At 44.7% G+C, this 27,429-nt stretch overlaps 1 protein-coding gene and 1 long non-coding RNA gene across 2 annotated transcripts in view; one reads left to right on the top strand and one right to left on the bottom strand.

Annotated features, from left to right (window-relative positions):
• Nucleotides 1-4,522, top strand: part of LOC144378563 (uncharacterized) — a 36,133-nt gene extending 31,611 nt beyond the window's left edge. The window contains exons 4-5 of the long non-coding RNA XR_013440360.1: nt 3,253-3,289; nt 3,569-4,522. This is a non-coding gene — a long non-coding RNA (uncharacterized LOC144378563). The remainder of the gene's footprint in view (nt 1-3,252; nt 3,290-3,568) is intronic.
• Nucleotides 1-27,429, bottom strand: part of Stab2 (stabilin 2) — a 161,677-nt gene that overhangs the window by 75,541 nt on the left and 58,707 nt on the right. Inside the window, exons 22-33 of the mRNA XM_040281812.2 lie at nt 26,678-26,789; nt 23,012-23,192; nt 20,950-21,043; nt 19,425-19,583; nt 15,733-15,828; nt 14,525-14,620; nt 12,147-12,194; nt 10,322-10,458; nt 9,770-9,884; nt 3,893-3,970; nt 940-1,038; nt 743-850 (exon numbers count right to left, since the gene is read on the bottom strand). Of these exons, the coding sequence (XP_040137746.2) occupies nt 743-850; nt 940-1,038; nt 3,893-3,970; nt 9,770-9,884; nt 10,322-10,458; nt 12,147-12,194; nt 14,525-14,620; nt 15,733-15,828; nt 19,425-19,583; nt 20,950-21,043; nt 23,012-23,192; nt 26,678-26,789 (1,323 nt within the window). The remainder of the gene's footprint in view (nt 1-742; nt 851-939; nt 1,039-3,892; nt 3,971-9,769; nt 9,885-10,321; nt 10,459-12,146; nt 12,195-14,524; nt 14,621-15,732; nt 15,829-19,424; nt 19,584-20,949; nt 21,044-23,011; nt 23,193-26,677; nt 26,790-27,429) is intronic.

Genomic DNA, 27,429 nt, shown 5'->3' on the forward strand with positions numbered 1-27,429 from the left:
CAGGCTGTTCGCAGCAGTGGTCCCGTGGTAGCTTAGTGGGACTTTGAGATTTTTAGCATCTTCATCTCAGCCACGCTGCCTACAGGTATGAGTGAAAACGGCAGGCTTGTGTGTGCAAATCCAGCTTCAAACACATTCTCCCATGTGCAGCTGGGATTGGAGCAGCCCCGGGCTCCTCCAGAATGAGAATCCTGGGACCACCATGGAACCCGAGAGAAACTGTGGCCCGTGAAAGGAGGGCTTAGTAGCTGAGGAGGTAGTTTGGATAGAGTCCCACAAGAAATGGGATCCACCCAGGGGTTTTAACCAGAGAGCACCAGGATTGAGTCTTTTAAATTAACTCACTAAATCCTTTGATAAAGCGGGACTGTTCAACCCCAGATGTTCCCCAGATGTTAGGAGTCAGCGAACATGGGGTGGGGGGAAGAAGAAGGAAAAAAAAATAAGATCCACCCTTGCTGGTCACTGCTGCTGGCATCTCAGGTGCTTAGGACCTAGGACAGGCCAGGGAAGGGGTCAACGGATGACCATAAGGATCCTGCCAGGCTCCAGGGTGCCTGGAGCATGTGATTCCAGAGACATGCCCTAGGTATACGGCAGCTCTGGCATGGGGGGGGGTTGTGCACGGGGGAATCTCTGCGTGAATCCACTCTAAGCACGGCATGGGCAGGCAGGCCTTGAGGAAGGTGAGAAACGGCACGTGACTGAGGCTTTGAATTTCCTCTTTGTTCCCGATACCTACCAGAGTTGTGACCTTCTTCTCCCTGATGTAATTCACGATGGCATCATTGTTTGGAGCAAACACCGTGTAAGCATCAGCAGCCTCAATTGCGCCTGCCAGATTGTATTGCTGTGAAGGAAGGAAACAAGAGCCCATGAGGGATTCCTTGTTCCCTGGTGACCTGAGCAAGGCGGTCACGCAGAGAACATGGTACTTGCAATGATGTAGCCCCGGAAGATGGAGTAGTCAGGCATCTGGTCCAGCCGGGTGAGCAGGTTTGGTAAGGAGCCAGTGAGTCCTCTTTGGGGGACCAGCACCTGGGAAAGAAAACCCCAGGATTCTGTTTAGCACACGTTGGTAGCATTTGCTGCTTCCCTGATACACAAGGACGTCCCGTTAACTTCTCTAGACAAAGGAAGTGACATTGAAAATGTTTTGATTTCTCACAGAATAAAATTATTTTAAGGATGCAGAGCAACGAGGCTGAGAGAATTTGGAGCTGTTATTAGTTCGGTTTTATGTCTTGCCTGTAGGCAGGTCTGTCCCCCTAATTAGAGAAAATTTCATCTCACATAGAAGAGTTCCTGGCTCCCCCTGAGGAATCCATTCTAACTTTCTTTGATCTACTCCGTCTGGGGAGACCCAGCAAATCTAACTGACCTACAACAGGCTGCACCCCAAATCCTTTATTTCTTGTCCTTTGGCTTATTCTTCAGGCCTTTCATTTCTTTCCAGAAGTCTGAAGTCTACTGTAACCCAGGAGCCTGAATCTGCCTTGGCTCAGGCAGTGTGATAAACAAAGGGAATTTTTACGTCAAAATGTCGATGCCTGACTTTCTAAAAACATCCGTCAGCAAGCCCACAGATAAGACAACGTGCAGAGAGTGGCAGCAGCTCCCTTGGTTAAGGTCTCCCCCTCTCCCTAGTGCCTTCCCTCTACTCATTTCCTCACCCGTCTGGTCCATACAGGCTTTTTGCATGTGTGAAGTTGGTATGGTCGACCTTCTGGGCAGGAAGACAATTTCCATCTTCTCATCCTATCTAGAACCTTCTCAGATGGAAGAACCCACCACTGGAATGTTTCTCTCATCCTGTTTCAGCCAAATGAATGCCTACCATGAGCCAGGCCCCGATAGACAAATGTGACTGAGGCCTGGGTCCTGCCCTCGGGGAACCGACATCCATATTAGTGGAGTCTGCTTGATCCACTCTGCTGCCACATTTGAAAATCAAGTTGATTGGAGCGCAGCCCCGCACATTTGTGGCCACATTGCCTAAGACTGATTTTGCGTGACAATGGTAGGATTGAATGGTTGTGACAGAGACCAAATGAGCTGCAAAGTCCAATAGTCACAATCTGGATATTTACAGAAGAAGTTGCCAGTCTGTGGGTCACAGGAAGACAAGACACTTCTGAGTTTTTGGAGCTCCAGGGGGAGGAAGGACTGGAGTTGATTAGATGGGAAGGGACAGGTTTGAGAGCTATGAGACAACGGTGTGATAGACTTGGTTTCTATGTCCACGTCACATAATTATACGTGATTAAGAAGGCCATTGCAACTTTTAAAAGAGGCACCCCTTTCTCCAGAACCCTAAGTGGGCACAAATCATAGCAAGGGCTGTGGGCTGGAGTTTGAACTCCACTCCACTCTTTGGCTAGGCCCCTTGGTTCAGGGCACAATCTGCACTACCGTACATGGCAGTTCTGACAAAGGTGCTCTTGATGCCAGAGGACAGATACCGCAGGAGCCCAGTAGGGTTCAGTGCAACCAGAGGCTAAGCAGAGAACTGGGCAGGACATGCAGAGAAGCCTCCGGGAGGGATAAGCCATCACTAGAGGGGCTCATGACCTGCTTCATAAGAAATAATTATCAACATGAGAAAATGGACAGCTAGCCAGATACATACTACGTAAAGCTCCCAGGGAATTTCAGAGGAAGAAGAAGGGGATGAAATTAATGTTTATTGATGGTCTGCTCGGCAGCAGGCATAAAGATAGACAGTTATTTAATCCTCATGTGGAAGAAAAACAAGGCTCAGAGAAGTTATGTGATTTGCCCGAGGTCACACAACTAAGTCTCCAAGCCCAGACTCCGTATGACTTTAGAATTTATCCTCTTGGCACTTTACAATTTATCCTCAGTAATTTGGGCTGCTTGGATTAGGGAGGACTCCCAAGAGGGGGTGGGATGTGGACTGGCCCCATGATAATAGGGTCAGTGTAGGAGATGATTTGGAGTGCCACTCTACTAAGGAAGGTTGTATCCATTCAAAAAAAGCAGAAATGGACAAAAGATAATTTGATGTTTTTAGAAGTCATTTAAGTATTTTGGAAAGCCAGGAGTGGACAAGAGAAACACTCCTGTTAGGTGATGTTGCTTTGTATTACATGAAGTCCCAATTTCCTGCCAGTAATGAATCACATGCTTAAAATGTGCTTCTTAAGGCCTCTTGGGAACTCAGGAGGCTGCAAGATCTTTGCAAAATTGTAGACCCAGGATTCTAACAAATACCCTTTCTCTTCTGAACAGGAACAGTGGACTTTTTCAACAGCTTCAAATAAAAAAAGTGAGTATATAATTGCCAAGTGGGAATAATTTTAGTTAAAATGCAATGAGTTAATTGTCCCTCCTCATCTTCTACCTTCTGAAAGTGTGTTCCCAGTGTAACCTATGTTCTTTCAGTTTGAATGAAGATCCTAATATAGTAACGGAAAATGATAGGGTAGCTCACAACTCTGTTTCCTATTTTTTCTATGTCATACCTTTGAAAGCTGTTGAATTGAGACTTAGCAGAAAATGAAAATCTAATCATACTTTTTCTACCGCTTTTTATTTTTTCTCTTAGAACCTTCTGGATCGCACCCCTGGACTCCTCCCCCAGTTCTCGATTATGAGCCTCCGATGCTAGGAGGCTCACAGGCCTGTTACCACCTTTCTGTACTCAGGAAAGATGACATTTGTGGCTGCATTTGACAGAGGGCTTGTGGTGGAGCACAGGCTGGGGAAAGGGTGGCTGAGACTGACTTTAAATGCCTTTAAGATGAAGCACAAAACAGGTTACTTTTATAATAAGGCTGAGCATGTTTAATTTCCCCAAAACGATACCATATAGAAGGACAGATGACAAAGAGGGGGGGATGCTGAGTGTGTACAGAGCAGAAGCCCTCACCTTGCTGATGATGTGTATCACTCCGTTGGTGGCCGCATTGTCCCCATCAACGATGGATGCTCCTTCGATGGTGATATTCTGCAAATGTAAACCCCAGTGGGGAGGTGAGTGTTTACACAGCCAACCTCAGGATTGAACTATGTGTCATCCTTGGAGAAAAGGAGGACAGTAAAACGCCTGGTCCCTGACGTGCCTCTTGCCATTCCCAAGCACCTGGCTTTGGGACAGGGAACAATATCAGCGAGTCTGGGTGAGAACGTGCAGATGAACATTGTCCTCAAGGACATGGGCTTTCTCTCGTGCAGACTGGGAACCAGGATAAGTTAGGGTTATGTTTAGGAAGCTACTTTCTTGCATGCTGGCTTGAGACTGTGGTCATCCGGTAGACAAAGCAAGACAAGATGCTGCTGCTTCTGAACCCAACCTGTAAAGTCCCTCCCTGTGGTAACTGGTACAGATCAGAGCACCTCAGAGAGAGACCTCATCTAGCTGGCCTCCCCTGGACAAAGCCTCGTGGGAGGTGCACCTGCCCAGCCTGTCACCACTGGACTTCCTGGTGAAGCACCTGTCCAGCTGTCGCCCCTGCATCTTCTCATAAGCATTTCTCCATAAACCTTGTCTTACATCTCATCTCTGTGGGTCTTCTTTGGTGTCTTGGCAACCTGTTCCACTGTCCTCTTAAAACTGGACAGAGGACGGTGCAAATTATCTCCGGGTTTTGCACTCCTAGAGCAGCGGTAACCTTTCTACTTTACACCCAGAGTAAGAAATACCTTTGAATTGTGACTTATTAGACGTCATACACACATGAAACGAAAGGGCATTTTTCCCTTACTATGCAGGAGTTCACTGTTATCAATTCTATTTCATTCTATTCTATTTCACTAAAAAAAAAAAAAAAAAAAAAAGAGGCTGGGTGAGGTTACCTTCATGATAAGGTGACCCCACAGTTTGAAAAAAAAATGCAGACAATATTGTGGTTAAGTGTGTTCCCTAACCCCACAATTCATGCCCTGAGGCCCTAACCTCCAGGACCTCAGATTGTGATCTTATTTAAATAAGTAGGGTACTTAGGGCACACTCCAGTTAAAATTAAGCCTTTATAGTGGGCCCTAATCCAACACAACAGGTGTCCTTATATATAGGGGGAGTTTGCATGGAGACAGCTACCCAGAGAGACGCCATGTGATCAATCAGCAGGACAGCTCCCAGCCCAGGATGCGGGCCTTTAGCCGTGCCTTCCCTCCCAGCCTCAGAAGGACCCTACTCTGCCAACACCTTCATGTTGGACTCTAGCCATCAGAACCACAAGACAGTACATTTCTGTTGTTATAACAGCCCTAGAAATTGATACAGACAGAAATTGAATTTTCTGGTCAGAATCTAACCACTTTTTAGGACTGTCAATTATTTAAAAGTGTGGCTAAGTAAGACCCGAGCTGCCCAGCCAGCCACCAGCCAGGTAGAGCAACTAAGCTCTACCCTCTTCTTCTCCTCCTCGTGATCTCCCTCCCTCTTTGGTACTGGTTCTGGGAACGGAACCCAGAGAACTTAATCACTGAGCCACACTCCCAGCCCTTTTTAATATTTTATTTAGAGACAGGTTCTCACTGAGTTGCTTAGGGCCTCGCTAAGTTGCTGAGGCTGGCTTTGAACTTGTGATTCTCCTTCCTCAGCCTTCCAGCTGCTAAGATTACAGGCATGCACCACCACACCTGGTCATCGTGACCCTTTAATTGAAATTCCTCCTGGGAGCCCTGGGTGACGGAGACTTTTCTCACTTTGGGCAGCTCCAAGTTCCCTGAGCAGTGGCCACTGTGCACATCTCTCTTGGTTAAAGGAGATATTTATATCAGACCTAGGAATGAACTCATTAACAACATGTCTTTGGAAGAACTAACACCAATCCTCCTCAGTTATTTCATGTATTAGAAAAAGAGGGAACCCATCCAAACTCACTCTATGAAGCTAGTATCACCCTGATGCCAAAATCAGACAAAGACACATCAAGGCAAGAAAATTTCATTCCAATATCCCTGATGAACATAGATGCAAAAAATCCTAATAAACTCCTGGAAAATCACATACAAAAACATATTAAAAAAGGTAGTGTACTATGGTCAAATGGAGTTCGTCCCAGAGAAAAAAGTTGGTTCAATATACAGAAATCAATAAATATAATTCATCACATCAATATACTTAAAGACAAGACTCATATGATCATCTCAATAGATGCCCAAAAAGCATTTGACAAAATACAGCACCCTTTCATGTCAAAACACTAGAAAAACTAGGGACAGTAGGAACTCACCTAGCATTGTAAAAGCTATCTATGCTAAGCCCAAGGCCAACATCATTCTAAATGGAGAAAAATTGGAAGCATTCTCTCTAAAAACTAGAACAAGACAGGGATGTCCTCTTTTACCACTTCTATTTAACATATTCCTAGAAATGCTAGCCAGAGAAATTAGGCAAAAGAAAGAAATTAAAGGGATACAAATAGGAAAAGAAGATCTCAAACTATCACTATTTGCTGATGACATGATTCTATATTTAGAAGATCCAAAAACTCCACTGGAAGACTTCTAGAACTTATAAGTGAATTCAGCAAAACATCAGGATATAAAATTAACACCCATAAATCAATTGCATTCCTATACATCAGTGATGAATAAACTGAAATTAAGAAATTAAGAAAATTAAGAAAATTAAGAAATTAAGAAAACTATTCTATTCATAATAGTCTAAAAAAAAGTTTTGGGAATCAATTTAACAACAAAAGAGATAAAAGACCTCTACAATGAAAACTATAAAACTCTAAAGAAAGAAATTGAAAAAGTGTTATACAGATTTAACGCAATTCCTACTAAAATTCCAATGACATTCTTCATAGAACTAGAAAAATCAATCATGAAATTCATTTGGAAAAACAAAAGACCCAATATAACTAAAACAATCCCTAGCAAGAAAAGTTAAGCAGGAGGCATCATAATACCAGACCTTAAACTATACTACAGAGCCATAGTCACAAAAACAGCATGGTATTGAAACAAAAACAGACATGTAGACCAATGGTACAGAATAGAGGACACAGAGACAAACCTGCATAAATATAATTATCTCATACTAGACAAAGGTGCCCAAAACTTTAACTAGAGAAAAGATAGCCTCTTCAACAAATGGTGCTGGGAAAACTGGAAATCCATATTTAGCAAAATGAAACTAAACCCCTATTTCTCATCTCACCCTGCATAAAAATCAACTCAAAGTGGATTAAGGACTTAAGCACTAGAACAGAGACCCTGTGCCTAACAGAAGAAAAAGTAGGCCCAAATCTTCACCACGTCAGCTTAGGAACTGACTGACTTGACAAGACTTATAAAGCACAAGGAGTAAAATCAGGAATCAATAAATGGGATGGATTCAAACTGAAAAGCTTCTTCTCAACAAAGTAACAATCAAGAATGTGAAGAGAGAGCCTACAGAATGGGAGAAAATATGTGTCACATGCATCTCAGATAAAGAATTAATCTCCAGGATATATAAAGAATTCAAAACACTTAACACCAAAAAACAAGACAAAACAAAACAAAAAACCCCAAATAACCCAATCAATATATGGGCTAAGGAACTGAACAGACACTTCACAGAAGAAGAAATACAATATATATATATATATATATATATATATATATATATATAAAAGTTCAACATCTTTAGCAATTAGAGAAATACAAATTAAAACTGCATTAGATTTCACCTCACTCCAGTTAGAATGGCAATTATCAAGAATATAACTAACCATAAACGTTGGCGAGGATGTGGGGGAAAAGGTACACTCATATATTGTTGGTGGGACTGCAAATTGGTGCAACCACTCTGGAAGGCAGCGTGGAGATTCCTCAGAAAACATGGAGTGTACAACCATTGATCTCGTTATCCTACTCCTTGGCATATACCCAAAGGACTTAAAGTCAGCAATACTTCTGTGACACAGCCACATCAGTGTTTATAGCAACTCAACTCACAATAGCTAAGCTATGGAACCTGCCTAGATGCCCTTCAACAGATGAATGGATTAAAAAATGTGGTACATAAACCCATGGAATATTACTCAGCCATTAAAAGAAAGAAATTATGACATTTGCTGGTAAATGGATGATACTGGAGACTACCGTGCTAAGTGAAATAAGCCAAGCCCCCAAACCAAAGGCTGAATGTCCTCTCTGATATGCATGGCTGACTCACAATAGGTGGGGAGAGGGGAGGGAGGAGGGAGGTTCACTGGATTGGACAGGGCAGTTGGGGTGGGGGGGTGGGGGGGAGAGGGATGGAAATGGGAAAGACAGTAGAATGAATTGGACACAACTTCCCATGTTCACATGTGAAGACACAGTCAGAGTAACTCCACATCACATACAACCACAGAAAAGGGAAGTTATCCTCCCTGTACGAATACATATACTGGGAGAAAAACAAGCAAACAAATAAAACAAAAAGAAACAAACCAAAAAAAATGTGTCTTTGACATTTAGCCTGTCTAGGTCAGGGGCCTTGATGGATTTTGAATCTCTAGAGCCTGGGGCCTGGGATATGCCTGCTCAGGGCGGATGTTCAGTTAATGTTGCTAAGAGAATCAATGAATTAAAACACCAGCACACCAGCATGACTGCAGTAACCGTTTCATAATGCATGTGTACATGAAAACATCATGCTGTACACTTTAAATACATACAATTTTTTAAAATTCATCTTCTAGTTGATAGATAATTGTATATACTGTGGGTCACAGTGTGATATTTTAGTGCATGTATCCATTGGGTAATGATCAATTCCGTATACTTAGGGTACCCATCACCTTAATAATTTATTTCTTTGTTATGAGAATGTTCAAAAGCCTCTCTTCTAGCTATTTGATTTATGTGCTTCAATATTATCTAGTGTAGCAGATATTCCTCCAGCCCAGTTGTGTCTTTGCACCTCATATTTTTATTTTAAAAACTCAGAAAATAACACGAGCATCACTGGAATTATCAGAACAAGACACACAAAAACATCCACAGGACCATATGTAGGTGTTGTCTGCTTTATAAAATGAACAATCTGCTGAGCCCCACACGTTTAGGTGAGCTGAACTGGTCCTTGCAAGAGTGCTTGCTGCTGGGCAGGAGGCAGGGACACTCCACAGCAGGGATTCTCAGGCGGTTTTGACTGTGGCCGTGATGCCTGTGTAGCAGTTGTTGCTGGCAGACCCTCGTCTTGTCTGTACAATTTATGGAAAGAGCTTTAAAACACTGTCACTTGCAGCCAGGTAACCAGGTTTCCTCCTGGGATTTGAAATCAGAGTTCTGGACACTCTCTAGGATGCTGGACGATGAGCTTCCCAGGGGCTGGGCTCTCCCTTGGGTGCTGCCTGACCTCCAGCACTGAGATCCAGGCCTGTGCAGAGTAGGGGCTCAGTAGGTATTGTTGCAGGCCTCTCACTTCCTGTAAAGTTTTAATGATCTGTGCTGACCCCGTTAGTAAATTACTAATAACCAGTTCTTAGTTAACCAGATGCAAAAAAAAGTAGTTGGAATTGCACATCCTTCATCCTCCCTGTATTCATCTATGTCTGTCAGGAGGAGCCTTGTGACCAATCAATAGGAACATGGCCACATTTCATAGGATAGCTGCTCTGTGTATGTGTGTGTGTGTGTGTGTGCACACGTGTGCATGCATGTACACTCACATAAATGTATGTGCTGATTGTTGCAGCGGGGTAATGTCCACCCGGGCCTCCATTTTTACATATACTTGGAAATTTCCATATCACAAAAATTTAAAAGTACAATATGAACACAGATGCTATGCTTCAATTAAACAGTGCTCTCTTACCCCATCCACTTTCTCCAGGTGAAGGAAGTTGCCCTGCAAAGATGTTGCCAACATGTCAGAAGATGACAGGTTCTGCAGATCTGCCACTCCATATGTGCCTAGGAGCGTGTGGTATCTAAAACAACAGAACATAGTGTTAGAATGAAATATCCAGGTGCAAGGTGCTGCCACTGAGGAGTCAGGAGAATAAGCTCTGGAGCCAGATGGCCATATTCAAATTTCAAATTCCCTATGCAGGTATCAGTCTTGGCTTGAGTTAGTTACTTAACCACCCAGTGCCTCAGTTTCCACATCTGTAAAATAAGAATAATTATCACACCCATTTCTTAGGGTTGTTGCTGGGGGTGGCTGAAATGAAAGTCTTATGCAAAGCAGAACAGTGCGTCGCACAGAGCTGCCTATCAATAATGCCAGCTTACTGACCTAGGGTGGAGGGCATGGAGGAAGATCAGTTGAAGGATGTGAAGGACCATGTGGCTTCTCTACATCAATCTTCTATGTTCCCACGGATGCCCGTCAGAGGTCATGGTGAGTAAAATAAAGAGCACTCACTTTATCAAGGCTGGAATGTGGCTCTGGGACAGCCAGAAGATTTTCTCGTCTTGGTCCATGTTCTCGATAGCTTGCTGGGAGGGCACAAGGACAGTGAGGTTCGAGGTGGTGGACAGCATGAGCCGTAGAGAAGCGTTCTGAGTCGTGCCAGGAAAAAAAGAGACTCATGTTAGGGGACTAATGGAATACTTGAATACTGGAATACTTGGCAGAGGTGACAATGTTGCATGTGATGTAATTCCAGGGATACTGGCCAGGTCCTCCTAGGTCCATCTCCAAATCCATCCTAACCACTAGCTGATGACTCATATTCTCTTTTGAGACTCATTCTATTGTCTTATCAAAACCCAAGTTTTCCTGGTCAGGTCACACTTTGAGTCTTTATAGGTACTTTGTCTAAATAAAGAGCCAGAGAAATACTCCTGATAGAACTAACTCTCTCTCTCTCTCTCTCTCTCTCTCTCTCTCTCTCTCTCTCTGTATATGCAGACATATAAAAAAAACCATGAGAATTCTGGAAAATCTTTCCAGTGAGGATGGTGGGGAGGTTATAGGAACAGTTTCAACATGGAAGAGAATGGAAACCTGAAATTAATCGTCATCGTCATCTAGTTCTTGCTAGAGAGCCAGCTCTGGGTTGAAGCAGTGGCATGGTTATGCATAACATCTGGATCTCGGGGGTGGGGAGGGGGAAGACCACTTTGGTTTGTAGCATTTGCTGACTTCTCAGGTGTAAATACTCCCATCGGGGCTGATTTCAAGCAACCAACGTGACAGCATTGAAAGTGGAGTTGTAAAAAGATGTGCAGTCAGCTCTTGTGAGCTAGTCAGAGTGGGATAAGGCACAGCACGGGGCAGGTGTGTGCACATGGTTGGCCGCATGGGTGACGGATCTAGGTGGAAATCAGTGCGTTCAGAAGAGGGCTCTTAATCTCTTGCCCATAGGGGGAGGGCGATTGGAGCAGCTCTGTACAGAAATGACAGGGAGCTGTCCCAGAGTGGGTGCTGACCAGGCGAGACCCATCTTGCTTGTGCTGATTGAAAGGGATTAAACCATTGATCCCGATGGCTGGCTGGAACAGCCACCTAGGTGCATTCAAAGGGAACAGAGATTCAGATAGCCGGTTAGGGTGGGACTGGATTCGTTTTTATGATACTTTCCAGGGGTGAAGGACAAGCCCTTCTGGGCATGTTGAGCTGAGAGCTAATCACATATGAAATATCCCTGGTTGCAGCTATCCAAATCTAACTTGGTGACCTATAACATGAATGATATTAATTTTTTAAAAAAATATCTATCTGATGAGCAAGTCTATTCATATATATTTGAATTGGTTGAAAGGTTGACCAGCCCAGCTTACCATAGACCATAAGTTCCCAGCCCCGGCTATATGCCAGTGTCACTTGGGCAGCTTTGGAAATATACTGATGCCCAGGGCAAGACTCTGACCTAGCAGATCAGAGTCTTGGCGGGGGCGGGGGTTCCAAGAAAGGGTGTATATAAATATATATATATATATGTATATATATATATATATATATATATGTATATATATATATATATGTATATATATATATATATATATGTATATATATATATGTATATATATATATATATATATGTATATATATATATATGTGTGTGTCTGTGTGTGTGTAAAAATGTGTTCCCTATGACTCTCAAGCACAGTCAGGGTAGAGAACCACTGTTCAGGACAAACCCCCTCCCTCCTTATCAGCTGCATTTTCAATTTTCTATCATATACATTTCAGATTTCTAAAATCACATAGGTTGCCAATACTAAATTGCAAGGAGGGTACTCACATTTATCCATTGGTTAAATATAGCTGCTTCCGAGAGGAAAGACAATTCCTTATTCATTGCAGGCAAGGGGGTGCGGGAGAGAGGAGAGAGAACACGAGAGAAGAAACAATGAGAAGCATTTCTGGGCAGCCTCGAGGGCTGGGTGTGTTTTCTGGGCCACCTCCCTGAGGCTGACATGGATGGGTGCCCAAACTAGCTGAATTTATGTGGCCAGAGCTTCACCTTCATACTTAGGGGGCTTGATCATCCTCCAGATTGAAGTAAAAAATTAATTCCAGAAACTCTGAGTAATGCAACAACCTGAATTTAGAACATGGCCTTGTAGACCCTAAGGGCGGGCCACAAAGCTCAGCAAACAGGCCCTTTCAGAGCCTAAGCTGAGGGGGTGGTGTGAAGCATGGATTCAAACCACTTGCATGTTCTTTCGATTCAGCCATTTCCTAGTTCCCTGGGTAAGGCATTTAATGCACCTCAATTTTTTTTCTCATCTGTAAAATGGGGATAATAAAAGTTCCAACTCATAGGGTTGGTGTGAGAACTAGAGGTGTTAATGTTTCTAAAGGGCTTAGAATGGAGGCTGGCATGCAGTCAATTCTCATTAGGAACTGAGGAATTTGTTAACTGATGGAGCCACCACCAGGGCGCTGGGATGGTATGCAGAAAGGAAGCAGGATAGGGAGCGCGAAGGTGGGGTCTGCCCTTCTGTAGCTTGCATTTGTTTGGAGGAAGAAAAGACTTGAAAAGATAACCAACACTGCTGGTTGTGAACAACAACAACAACAACTACAACAACTCTAGACTTTGCTTTAAAAAAGACAGGGCTCAATTCTTGGGTTTGTGATTTATCAGCTGTGTGATCTTGGGAAAGCCACTTACTGTCTCTGAGAACACAAAGTGTCTTATCTGAAACCTGAATCTGACAAGGCTTTCCTCCGGGGATTAAGAAAATTAGATAACTTAATGTGTATGATGACACTTAAAAAACGAATATCACCGAAGTGCAAGAGCAATATTATATGCCAGTTTACATCAAGACCATAAATCTCAGAGCTCAATTCCTGTTTGAAGGCAGCTGAGGCCATTTAATACATCAGTAAATACATGTTAAAAAGTTTAGAAAGTTAACAAGCATGAGAACTGAGATGCTTGAATCATTCCCTAAAGGGGAAGTTTTGAGGGGGTGGGCCCTGACTACCGGCCCTTATTTTCCACAGAAGGTGAGGGACAAGGTGAGAGTAGAATTGTAGGGTCTTAAGCAATGTGGCCCATGGACAGCACAGAAAAAGTGTGGGAGCCTGAGCTCTGTGCCAGGGTGTTGGGTTAGCTGCTTGGCCTGATCTGAGTGGGACCAGTCCTGAACAGCATCCTGCCGGTCGGATGCCATGGCATCTCCAGGGACCAGCAGTGGAGCAAGGCTCTCAGTTCAGGAGGCTGACCCTGGGGGGTTGGTGTGCCCATGGAGAGAGGAGGAAGGGGACCCAAATAGCAATGGGAAGTGATGAGAAAATGTCTCATTCTGACACATATTTTCAAGCAACGTGAGTGGCTTAGGAAACAAGATGGAGACCTTCCCTCTGGAGTTTATTTTTCAGTGCTGGAGGAGATGGACCACTGCAGGGACAGTGACGACTTGGTGTGACCCTGACTGTATGGATAGAATACTCTACATTGGCAGTTAAGTGTCTCTGCACTTAGATGGCCACTGACCACAGGCAAGTTTGCTTAGCCTCTCAGTTTCCTCACCTGTAAGATGAGCACTAATAGCATCAGCCTATTGTTGAGGGTTGTTGTGAGGTTTAAATGAAATACTGTGGCACGTTTATAACTTAGTAAAATGCCTGATACAAAGGTGTTCACACCTATGCACCCACACCCATGCGCACACATACACTCACACACACACACTTCTGACAGCGGTAAGCCCAGGGTGCTCTGGGTACCTGTGGGAGAGACTCCGTGTAGACAAGACAGACCAGGCAGCTTAGCAAGGCCAGTCAGTCGTTCATTTGGGACGTGGGAAGAAAAGACAAATTAGCAAGAAAGAGGAGTCAGGACTACTTGGCATCCAGAAGGTGCCAAATAAAAGTTAACTCCCTGCTGCTCACGAAAAATGCCACAGAGCCTGCATGGCTTCTGTGGGAAGCACCTTGCCTCATATAAAATCTCCTGGAGCAAAGAATGTGTAGATGGAGCATGTCCAAGGCGAGCTCTTAAGAGGTTCATTTGCCTCGTGTTGTTGTCGTGTTTCTTTTGTGGTGTGGGGCATGGAACCCGGGGCCTCACACATGCGAGGCAAGAGCTCTGTCACTGAACTACAACCTCAGCCCTCCTTAGGGTTTGTCTTCATTCCGTACTTGAGTCCCTCACCGATGACTTACCATGGCTGCATTTCCATAGCACAGGAGGCCATCTCCTTCATAACCCTCTTGACAAACACAGCTCCAGACACCAGCAGAAGCAAACTGACAGGTTGCCTGATGAAACCAAGGTGAAGAACATGTTTTGTTTTCCTAGCTGAAGGTTAGACCTGAATTACGTCAGTGAGACAACGTGTCCCGTCTACGGTGAGATGCACACATGTGGGCGGAAAGAGGGTGGGAGGGACCCAGAGACCCTTCAGTGTTGCGGGGGAAAGGCTCCTGTCTGCATGGCAGGTACAGCTCTTATTTAACCACATTGAAATCCTTTCTTTTCAGAATGGAATGATGGCATTTGCTGGTAAATAGATAGAACTGGAGGGCATCGTGTTAAGCGAAATAAGCCAGACCCAGCAAGTCAAGGCTTGAAGGTTTTCTCTTATATGTGGAAACTAGAGCAAAATAAGGGAGGGGAAAAAAAGAGGGATTCCATGAAAATAGAGGGGAGATCTATGGAATAGAGGAAGGGTATTGAGGGGGAGAGGAGAGGGTGGAGAAAGGGAGGAATTGAGGAATAAAATTGACCAAATGATGCTATGTACCTATGTGAATATATCATAGTGATTTCCACGTATATGTATATCTACAAAAGCACCATTTAAAAATGATACTTAAATAGAAGGAAGACCAGTAGAATAAGGAAGGGAATGAGGGGAGGGAGAAGGGGAGGAAAAAGGAAGTACTGAGTCCTGAAGTGGAACAAATTATACTCCATGCATCTATAATTATGACAGAATGAACCCCACCATTATGTATAACTATCATGCACCAATGAAGACATTTTTAAAAATAAATTCTTTCTTTTCTTCCCTGCCAGATTTAGAAAATGAAAAATACAAGGCACAGTTAAATTCCAGTTTCAGATGAATGATGAATAAGTTTTAGTACAAGCTTTCCTTATGCATTAAAAATTTTGGCTCTACTTTTGCTGAAAACTTATTCTTTGTGTATCAGAGATTCAAATCCAGCTGGGTGTCCTGTATTTCATCTGGCAACCCTACATCCATTCTTCCAAACTTTGAAATGGAGTGAAAATTGCAATAACTGTTCATATCCTGCTTAGGGGCTCCCTTTAGGAGTACGAGGGTTTCTGATAAGAAATAACCTAATTTCTTTCTTTCTCAAGGGTCTTTTTTTTTAAAGTAATGACAAAAAGTAAAGTAACTCACCAGAGGATGACATTTCCCAGTTTGTTCCAAGCATGAAATTATTGGTTCACAGTCAATCCCATTTCCTCGAAATCCTTTCTTGCACTCACATTCATTCTACAATTCCAAAGACATAGTTAAAGGGGATTGCTGAAAGCAAGTGGTTTCCAAGGCTTGCCTTCCCAAGTCACTGAAAAATAAATGACGGAAACCATCATTGCTCGGTCCTCTTACAGAATACTGATGATGTCTTTTATTTGATGTCAGAGTTTAGAGCGGTTAGTCTACGTTCTGCAATAGATTTCCCAGTCAGATAGCTCCCTGGGACTTTCTTTTTGAATGCTTGACCCTAGAAGGGCCTGTGGAGATAGTCTTGGAGAGAATTTAGAGCCTAATAGCATCACATTGTAAAAGTTGGCCCCATAGCTGGGAGAGAAAGGGCAAGCCATGCGGTTTCAACATGGTGGAGATTCATGCACAGAACTATTGTTAGCCTAGAGGACACCTTGTTCAATCTAGAATAGGTCTCCCTCCATAGGAGGTAAATTTGAGTAAGGCAAAGACAACCCACATAGACAACCCACAGGCACCTGGCTCTATAGGTGGGCAGCACCTTCATGCAAATAAAAAGTGACCCTTCCATTGTGAAGGTTTAGTCTCACACTGGGATGCAGGATTTGCTGGACAGGGTGCAGGCTGCCTTTCAGCCCCCACTTCTCCACAGATTAGGTACTTTGTGCTGTACAGAAGCTATGCTATATAAGCAGTGGCCCTGATCATGCTATTAAGTACCTTTGGTGAAGATGATGGGCCAGGTGACAAAATGAGGAAATGCTTGAGTTCAGTATAGATAAGGAACCAGTAAAATTGTGAAATTAGAGAAAACTAAAAATAACTCTGCCCCCCGCCCAAAGACCAGAAAAACCAGACACGCCAGCATATCAATGGTAATTGTGGGGACATTGTGAGTGGTCTTAATTTTCCCCTCCTTTTCTATTTTCCAAAATGTTTTCCATCGTCATTCCATATCTTTGAATTTAAAACATAATTGTAAAAAGTAGCAATTCTTTTAATGGATTAAAAAAACCTCCCTCCAGGTATTGGGAACTATTAGGGAACCCACAATATATCTAGAGGAAGACAAAACATAAGTACATAAAAATAAATAAGAAGGGTCCAACCTTAATAAACACTAAACAAGAGATACTAGAAGTTTTGTGGCTTTATTGGCACATGAGGTGCTAATGTGATGGGATTGCTATCGTTCAGAGGAGGCAGGATGGGTTGGGAATGTTCTGGAAAGTGAGACATGGCTGATCCTTGGCAGAGGGCAAAGAGAGGTGTAGAGGTCATTCAAGCTGAGGGCAAATGTCAGGAGAATTGAACAGAGGTGGGACGGTGTGCATGTGTTTGGTGGAAAATTACTTGGGGATTAGTTTCAGAAGCAGATACATGCACTCCAGAGGTGGCACAAGACAACCCCTTAGGCTGAGGAAAGAAGTGACCAGAACTTCCATTTATGAATCGTTATCTTTAAAAGCACAAGTATTATCTGGTATGTGTGCTTTATAAGGTAAGCATGTATATCATATATACAATTATACAGGATACACAAGCACATGCAGGTTAGTATCTATTTGGTATGACTCAAACTTTTCAAGCCAACTAGTCCTCACTGAGGGAAGTTTTATGTGCCATCTATTCTATTTCTTGTATATGTCATAAAGAAACCTTCCCTCTCCCCTGCCCCCGCACTGGGATGCTTTTCACATTTATCTGTAGAAAGGGAGGTGCAGCAGAGTGGGGATCCATACTGTGGGGGTTGAATTGTGTCCCCTCAACCTCAAGTTCATATGTTGAAGTTCTGACTCCCTTTTTTGAAAATGGAGCTGCTCTTCTGTAATTAGTTAAGATGGGGCCATGCTGGAAAAGACCCGAACCCAATATGACCAGTGTCCTTATATAAAAAGGAGGACTTTGGAGACAGACATGTACCCAGGGAGAACATCACGTGAACATGAAGGTGAAGATCAGGGTGATGTGTCTACAAGCCCAGGGACGAAGAAGATGACCATCAAGCCACCTGAAGTTAGGGGAGAGGCAAGGGACAGATTCTCCCTCACAGCCATCAGAAGGAATCAATCCTGATGACAACTGACCTCAGACCTCCAGCCTCCATAAATGTGAGATGATACTCTTGTTGTTCTATGCCACCCTGTGTGTGTTGCTTTGTTACAATAGCTCTAAAAACAAGTACAGACTCCAAAACATTTTTTTTCTTTGCTTAAGTGCAATTTGGAAATTTGAGTGAGGAGTCTAAAACTAATGCAATCATTAACTAAATGCTCATCGAGATGTAAGACTGCAGTGAGCTCTTCCATTAGGATTCCTGCGGCTACATTTGAAAGCTCATCGACTGCAGACCCAGGAGCAGCGGCTGCTCTCAGGGAAAGGAGAAGGATCAGTAGGAAACCAGCTTCCAGACGCTGTGGAATAACCAGACCGTGGAACTCCCTCTGCACAGATCTTGCAGCATTTATCACTTAATTTTAAAAAATTTTTTAATCTTTATTTTTTAGTTGAAGGTGGACATACAATATCTTTATTTCATTTTTATGTGGTGCTGAGGATCGAACCCAGGGTCTCACACATGCTAAGCGAGCACTCAACCGCTGAGCCACAACCCCAGCCCCTATCACTTTATTTTCCCTATGCTTGTCTGTCACGTTGCACCAGACTGTGTTTCTCTGGGGCTGGCTGAGAGCCCTGGCCCTGGTAATATCTTATCCCCAGCACTGAGCCTATTGGCTGAACCAGAGTAGGCACCGAGAAGCCTGGATCAAAGAGGGAGGAAATTTATTTTGTCAGCCCACATCTGTTCTCTCTCCTGGAAACTGTACTCTGCTTTGACTTTGGGGATATCCTTCTCTTTTTCTTGGTCTACATAATAAAATATTTTTCTGATTCCTTCAGCCAAGGGTGGGAGCACAGGACTTGAATTTGGGCTTGTCACTACATCTCACAGCCTGGCCACAGAGCGCGATTTCTGGAAATGTCAGATGAGCAGGGTGGTGAACACACTCATTTTGAGCCGGTGAAAGAGGGTGTGGCTCCTTCACGCTGCTTGCTGAGCCCTGAATCATGCTGCAGCCACATCTGAGCATGGACTTTATAGCTGTGTGAGCCAAAATAGTCCCTTTGCTTTTTAAATCAATTTGAATTGAATTTTATCTTTTCCTCTTTTATAGAATATGCATGGCAAAAGTGATCATTTTAACGTTTTTAAGTTTGCAGTTGAGTGACATTGACTATCTTCTTGTTGTACAACCCTTGTAGTAGCCTTCCCTGCTTGGTCTCCATGAAACAAAGCCAAGTGGAAATGGTCAGTTAGCTGTAGAGCAATCACACACATAAAGTGTGGTCCAGCGTGGTGACTATGAGGGCAGCTCTGGAGCCAGTCTCTATGGGTGCAAATCTCAAATGATTTAATTTTCTAGGTGATGTGATCAAATTAGCCTCCTGGTGCATCAATTCCTTTTGATAAGATGGGATAATAATGAAACCTAGGTCATAGGTTTGTTGTGACCACGCATTCTCACTGCCACACATGATAGAAGAAAGCCACAGTAACTTCTAGCCAAAGTACTTCAGTGGCCAGGAGAAGAAGTCACCGCAGGAAGCCTGCTTCCTCTCTGTTTCCGAGGCCAACCTACCTGCCCAGGGCCTATGTACAAACAGGTTGCGTTGTTGTGGCAGCCGCCTCGGCCCGGCAGCAGGCAGTTGTTGACCTCCACACAGTCTCTTCCGTTCCCCGTCCAGCCCTGCTGGCACACGCAGGTGTGGGTCCCCGTGCTGGTTTTGATGCACTCTGCCTGCAGGAGGAAGAGATGCAGCAAGACTCTGAACCTCAGCCCAGCCACTGGACTGCAAAAGTCAAGAGGGATCCAGAGGTATGTTCTAGAAACAAAAATTCACAAGGAGTGCGGTGGAAATAATTGAGATGCTTATTTGCATGAACATCCATGGAAAGAAGATTTAGAGAACAGAATTGACTGGAGCTGGCCTGCTAATGGCCACCGCTACTCAGTCCCTGTGTTGTTGGTTAAACCAATAGTGTTTTCTTTGGTTGGTAGGTGTAAACAATCATCCTGATACGGTCTTTATTTTACAGATGGGGAGATAGGTGTTGCCCAAGGTCACACAGCTACAAAGGGGCAGGAATCCAGATCCCTCTCTAACCACTATGCAAACCACCCCCCTGATTTCTGGGGATGACCACAGCAGAGGCTGAAGGGCAGGTGGGAGAGGGAAGGCACATAAGTCGTTGAGATGGGCTGTCTGAGGCAGGTGGGTTTGCTCAAGAGGAGCCTGGTGGCTGGGACCAGACAGTTGGGTCTAGATTTCATCCTCAGAGCCTGGGGGAGTTACTGAAGGGGCTGCAGTCTGGGGAAAAGATCGGATTCATTTTAAGCCACTCTGGTTGTGGGTGGGCCATGTATTGTGAGCAGCAGGAGAGGAAAGGAGGACAACAGTTAAAGAGTGGAGGTGCCTAGGGCTGGGTGGTGGGGACATTCCCAAAGTATTAGTGAAAGCATTGGTGGCTTCTGGCTACAATCTTGAAAACAATTAGGGCAAGTCACTTGATGTCCCCTCTCTCAGTTTCTTATTAGTGAAATGGGGATAACAATGCCTACTTCACTGGGTTGGAGCGGGGAGCAAATGAGATCAGGTACATTAAGGTCCCTTATAAGCTGGGAAGTTTAAGTCAAGAGTTATTACTATTGATCTCAATATCGGATTCTCAGGTTAACTTTTGAAGGGTCTAAATCCCCCTGCATATTTGATTTGGGGAGTTAAAGTTCTCAGCAAGCCTATGGCAGCCATCTTTAAAATTCAACCTCAACCACAAGAGCTTTGAGCATATGAAGGGCAATCAGACACTCGTTTTTTGGGAGGTGGTTGGATTAGACTCAGGACCACTTGATCACTGATGCACATCCCCAGTCCTATTTTGTATTTTATTTAGAGATAGCCCCCCCCACCCCGGGTAGGAGTTGTGTGAGAACTTCACTGTTGCTGAGGCTGGCTTTGAACTTGCAATCCTCCTGCCTTAGCTTCCTGAGCTACTGAGATTACAGGTGTGAACCACTGTGCCTAGCCAGACACTGCCTTCCGGAATGCATTCCCTCAGGATTTCCTATAAATCTAGGCAGCTTGGAAATGAAGACCAACACTCACGTTGCGGCTGCAGCCTCCTGGGGTTGATCCCACGCAAGGGTCCCTTTCAGAACACTGCACCCCATCCCCTTCATATCCTTCCTTGCAAACACAGCTGCAAAGAAGAATGCACAAAAATCAGCCCTGGAGTGAGGAGCACCAGCCACCCAGGACAGGGCCCGTCAGCCAGGGGTGAGCCACTGTGGCCAGGCAGGTGGCCAGCTGACTCTCGTGGAGGAAGGCAGCGTGTGAAGGTGGCCAGGGTACTTCTGGGATCTAGAGTGAGATACACCTGGGTGGGAACAAGGCCCCCCTCCTAAGAGTTGTGTGACCCAGATTTTCTGCTCCTATTGAACCAGAATTTGCCTCTTTGCAACCCCAGCTCAATGCTAGTTATTCCCTCTGGTCCAGCAGAGAACAGCTCTGCTTTCTCTTGTATGTGACAGTTCTTGAAATGTTTGAAAGTGACAGTGAAACTTCTCTTCCCCCATTGGACCCCTCAGATATTTCTTTTTTTCCAAACAACACTCTCAGGTGCCTCATTCTCTGAGCCGACATAGTTCCCTGACCCATTGATGCTTCATCTCAAGATGTTCCACACTGACATATTTTGCAGGCCATTCATTCATTCATTCATTCGATCAACCAATCAATATCTATTGACAGCTCCATGGCTCCATGATTCCACCATGTCCTACTGCTGCAGTCTGGCTGGGCACAAATCACCAGCCACTGAAGCAGGTACAAACTTTATTTCTGAACTCCACCAGCACACTCCACACATGCTCCCGGGAACTCCCCCCCCGAACGCCACGCGGCTCCTCCAGGAACCAGCAACCGGAAAATCCCTCCTCCGGCACTTCCCCAACCAATGGGAACTCTCCGGGAATCCCCGCGAGAGCTCAAGCAGAACTCAACGGGAACTCCGCCAGAACTCAAAAGTCATCATCTTAATGGCTCGCTAGTGTCACCTCTCAACCACTACTTCTGGCAAAAATGCCATGCGTCATCCCTACTCGGCTGTGGCCCTCAACATCCTACTGTAACTTACTCAGAGAGAGATACTCTCCAAAGTTAACAGAAATATTTCTCCTATATCAAGGTTCCTAGAGGAGCTTTGCACTTTATCTGGCGTCCACATGAAGAAATAGTTTCCTCCTTTCCAAGGTGTTTGACCTATGCAAGGTAACATGGTACATACAGACAGACCTCTGTGGGTGACTGAAGAGGTTCCTAGGGTAATTTTGATTATGTGCCATGTTTGCCTTATGCACTGAAGCAGATCCTAAGGCCTCAGGAAGACGTTCAATAGAACAATTGTGGAAAAGGCAAAGTCCAGTCTCTGGCCTCAGGTAGCCTACAGTCTAGTGGGGAAGACAGATCAAAACAAGTAAGCAAATAACTATGAAAATAAGAATTAAGAGAAATGGTATAAGAACACGGCCAGGAATTCCAGACAGCGTCTGCATTCCCCACGATGTTTTGGGGGGTGACTGCCTTGGAACCGCATATCTCCAGACAGAAAAGGTCCCTACGGCATTTCTCATGCCCTGAGCCCAAGGAGGTTTTAGGCAGTATTAAAGAAATAAATGGCAATCCATTGACAAAAGATTCCATTTCATGCCAGATACCTTTAACAGGAGAGCAATTATTAACAGCCTTAGGAAAGGTAAAGGTGCCTTCGAAGGTTGGAATTTGGTAGCAAATCTTCATTGCTTTCACATGTGAGATCTTAATTACAGTTTGTCACCAAGTGACATCTGTAATGGGCTAGCCCTGATGCTGGGTGGTTTACATTCAGTTCTTCTAATCTCCACCATTGCCCTGTTAAGCAGGTATTAGTATTAATAAGAGAAGTGAGGCTCAGAGAGATTAAGTGACTTGCCCAAGGTCACACACCTGGTATGTTTCAAAGCAGAGAATGCTTCAGTTTGAATCCAGCTCAGTCTGACATTCTTCCACAAAAGCCACACATCAGCCGGAGAGAACAAGCTTTTATGCACAAGAATTAGATATGGGCTGTCTCCATCCAACGGTGGCACAGAGACTATGGGTTGTCAGGGGTCTTCCTTCTCAGACCTACCTGGCTGTCCCATTGCTAAATTCACAGGTGGCGTGGATGTGACAGAACTGCATGTAGGGCCCACAGGCTGATGTCTGCTTGTCGCAGAATCTCCCCGCGGAGCCATCTGTGCACGTCCCAGCAAGGCAGGCACCGTTGCTGTCTATCCTGTTGTCGCAGGTTCCGTGGACACACAGACATTCTGAAGAGAAGGGATGGGGACACTCACGGCTTGGAGATACTCAGCCTGGGGCACCCCGGGGCAGGGTGCCCCTCCTCTGGCCTCTCCTGTCACAGCGGGGCCTCTCCTGAATGCAGGGAAGCCGCAGGCTGCCGTTTCTTAGTGTCTCACTATTTTTCAGGCCACCTGAGCCCGGGGAGCCCAACCGTCCCACCCAGGAAGGAGAACCTGGTCCCCAGGGTACTTTATATGTCCATGTGGGGAGTGGGAGAGGAAATGTCTTATATTGCTGGGAAAGAGGCCAAGGAACTCCATCTTCAACCCCTCTGTGGTTGGGGAGTTTAGCCAAGAAATTTCTCACCTTCTCCTGAAGACATTCTGGAAAAAATAACAGTGATTTCTCAGGCTGGCCGAGCCCCAGATGGGCTCAAGTGTCACTTTCGATCACAGAAATCCATGATAACCAGTGGTTGATATTTGGGCCCTGACTTTATCTGAGGCATGGGCCCAGCCTTCTGCACTTACCATGTCATAAACAGTCACCGGCCCCAGGAAGTAAGCACCCTCATAACCCCGTTTTCTAGATGCAGAAACTGAGGCCCAGAGAGGTGAACAAAATCGTTCAGCTTGCCATTAAGTTCCAAGCAGGGACTTGAACCCGGGTGTCCAAAATCTATTTCTATTATATTCACGAGCATTTCTGCATCTCTGCTATCATTTTAAACTTCAGCTGCTTCCTTTGATTTGAGTAGAGGTCTTGACAATTGCAATGAGACCCAGCCATCAGACTGTGGCGCCTGTGCATATGGAAGTGAGAAGGAGGGACATGGAGATTCTCCAAGGAAGCGGCCAAGGATTCAGGACTTTGTCCCAGAAAGAACTGGGATAGGAATCAGCAGCCACCACCAAGAAAGGGAAGAAAGATACAAGCAAGGGGCTCTGGAAAACCACAGCTGGATTTAAAACAAAACATTTCTTAAAAAATTTTAAGTAAGCCAGGCTGAACCTGCAAGGAACAAGATCCCCCTGGGAGGCTGTGGGCAGCCACAGACCAGGGATGAGAGACCCTGGAACTGGAAGCCCAGCCCCAGCCCCAGCTCCCACCCCCTGCTCCAAGGCCTCAGACAAATGCCAACATTGAATCTCTTGAATTAATGTCTGTTTTTCATCTTAGAACATAGGAAAAAAATAACCCCACCACAATATTTGGAAAAAAAGAACAATAAAACAGGATTCAACAGCCCTGACTGTGCTGTGCTCTGGTTTCTGTTGCCTTGAGGGTGTTTGTGAAGATGGTTAAAGTAAGAGGGGAGGGGAAGGTCGTGTGCTCTGTATCTGATGTGTGGGGTCAGTTGTGTTGGCAATGAGTGTGGCTTTGCTTATGGATTACTTCCTGGGTGCAAGCTCTGTGTTAAAATCTCCAAATATGACCTCACTCTATCCTCTCAACAGTCAGATTCTGCATCCATGGGTTCAACCACCCTTGGATTAGAAATGTTCTGAAAAAATTTGCATCACTCAGTGAGACCCTGTCTCTAAATAAAATCCAAGAAAGGACTGGTAATGTGGTTCAGTGGTTAAGTGCCCCTGAGTTCAATCCCTGGGACCAAAAAAAAAAAAAAATTATTTATCCTGAATATATACAGACTTTTCTTCTTATCATTATTCCCTAAATAATGCAGTACAACAACAGTTCATATAGCTTTTACATTGTATTTTGGCATCATAAGTAAGCTAGGAATGGTTTAATGAGAAGATATGCAAATGCTACATAGATTTGTGCATCCACAGATCTTATTATCCATGGAGGTCATGGAATCAGTTCCCCCGGGATTCTGAGTGACAACTGTATCAATATTATCTTCATTTGATATGTGGAGAAATGGAGAGACATTTCCTTAGGTCATATAGTCAGTAAATTGCAGTTGGAGAACTTAACTTCCAGTTGGTCTAGACTGCATGGAAAATTCTTACCTATTTGTTTCACTATGTTATTATTTTCTAACCTTAGCTTAGAAATATGTATTTAAAATGCATATATTTAAATATACACAGGATGTCATTTTTAAAAGCCTCATACATTTTTCTAAAATTGTGTCTGATTTTTTTTCAATATTAATTGTTTGGAACTTTCTAACATGTTCTGCAAGCTTCTTGATTCTTATACTACTGCACTTAGGATAAAAGCAACAACAGCAACGACAATAAGAGATAATAGTAGGACTGGGGTTGTGGCTCAGTGGTAGAGCACTTGCCTAGCATGTGTGAGGCACTGGGTTAAAATTCTCAGTACCTCATATAAATAAATAAAATAAAGGTCCATTGACAACTAAAAAAAAAGAGATAATAGTAATAGCCTAATTATAGGCTAACTTAGCACATTGCATGTGCTAAGCATTGCTTTAAGAGAAGAACTTTCCATTTGTAAGTGGCACTAACCTTGCGAGTTACTTAGTTACTAGTGTTACTATTATTTACAAATAAAGACCTGGTGGCCCAGAGAGGTGTAGTAACTTGCTTAAGTTACTGCAAACAGAGGTGCTGAGAGGACTGCTTGAGAGCAAGCCTATTCCTTGATGCAGACCCACGACTGCTGCAGGGATGTGCAGTTTTCAAAGGGTGCCTCCCCTTTGGCATCCCCTGGGAACTTGTTAAAAATGCACATTCTCAGGCCCCTTCCTAGGCCTAATGAGTCAGGAACTCTGCAGGTGGGGCGGAGTCTTTGGCACCTGCTACCACTTGAGAAGCAACACTTAACAGATGCCTGCGATTTTAGAAGTTGGTGCCTTATAGTTATATGTCAAGGTGGAACTCGTTGTGATTCATTCCTACCTGCACGCAGCACAGTTTGGTCAGGTTCATTCTGCAGTTCCTCCCCTTTCCAATTCCTTCTCCCTCCTCCTCAATCCCCTTCTTCAGCTCCACTGTTTTCTGTTTGCATGAGATCCCCTCTTTTTATTCCTCATTTCTCTCTAGCTTTCACATATGAGGGAGAGTATTCAACCCTGACTTTCTGAGCCTGGCTTATTTCACTTAGCACGATGACCTCCAGTTCCATTACTGGAGGACATTATAATTTCATTCTTTATGGCTGGATAGTACGCCATTGTGGAGATACACCACATCCTCTTTATCTATCCATAACTTGGCTGTTGTGAGCTGGGCCACTATAAACATTCTTATGTCTGTATTTTAGTTCTTTTGGATCAACGGGGGGATCTCATGAAGACAGAAGGAAGAATAGTGGAGGAGAGGAAGGAGATCAAGGGGAGGGAGGAGGAAGGGAAAGGGGAAGAACTGGGGACAGAAAGGGAGCCAATGATGTCACATGTCAAGATGAACTCCCCTGTTGTGGACAACTATAGGCACTAATAGGAACATAAGGAAAAAAATGCCTGTGACGATGACGTACTGCAAGCAAAATTACCACGAGACGCCAGGCCTGTGCGCTGGCTGGCTTTGTGCAAGAGGAGTCCGGCAGAAGGAGGCCCTGAAGTGACACTTACTTTTGTTACAGCGAGGTCCGTATTTACTGGGGTTGGAGCAGAACTGGCACCGGGAGCCTTGGAAGCCGTCGTCACACATGCATGTCCCATTGCCACTGCGGCCGTCTGCACACTGGGGGCGAGGGCAGGCCCGGTGGGTCGTCAGGACACACCCCCAGCCATCTGGTCACCACAAACCCACTGAGCACCTACCGTGGGTGCCAGCCTGGCCAAGGAGTCACAGGCACCCACGTTTCATGGCCTCGCTGTGAACTCGGGTTCCCTCTCACTTGGAATGACTCTTTGGGACTCCTCGTGGGACGTGCGGTCATCTTGGTATCAGATAGCATGCAAAAACAGTGACGGTGAAGGGTTGTCCTTCAAGGGGGGGACCACAAGGACGAACTGGAAACCTTCACATGACATTTAAAAGATGGCAGTGCTAACATGGACCTTCAGATGTGCGCCTGGCCCTTTTGCCGCCCCCCCCCCCCCTACGCTCTCTTAGCTCTGTGACTCCCCAGTGTAAACTTGTCTGCCTCCCGCCTGCCCAGGCCCGGCAAGGCCAGATGTGTAGAGGGACACAGGTCAGAGTCCAGCACGGTCTGCCTTCCCAACCACCTGGCCACCGTCAGGAGTCCTGGCCTCTCCCCACTCCTCCCTTCTGTGTAAGGACCACTCGTGGCTGCGTGGTCCTCTTTCCCCTTACAAGAGCCGTATTTTAGATGTGGACCATTAAATGCTCTGGTCTATGATTTCCCACATGCTTCATG

This window comes from Ictidomys tridecemlineatus, chromosome 6 (assembly GCF_052094955.1).
Source record: "Ictidomys tridecemlineatus isolate mIctTri1 chromosome 6, mIctTri1.hap1, whole genome shotgun sequence".
Classification (NCBI taxonomy): domain Eukaryota; kingdom Metazoa; phylum Chordata; class Mammalia; order Rodentia; family Sciuridae; genus Ictidomys; species Ictidomys tridecemlineatus.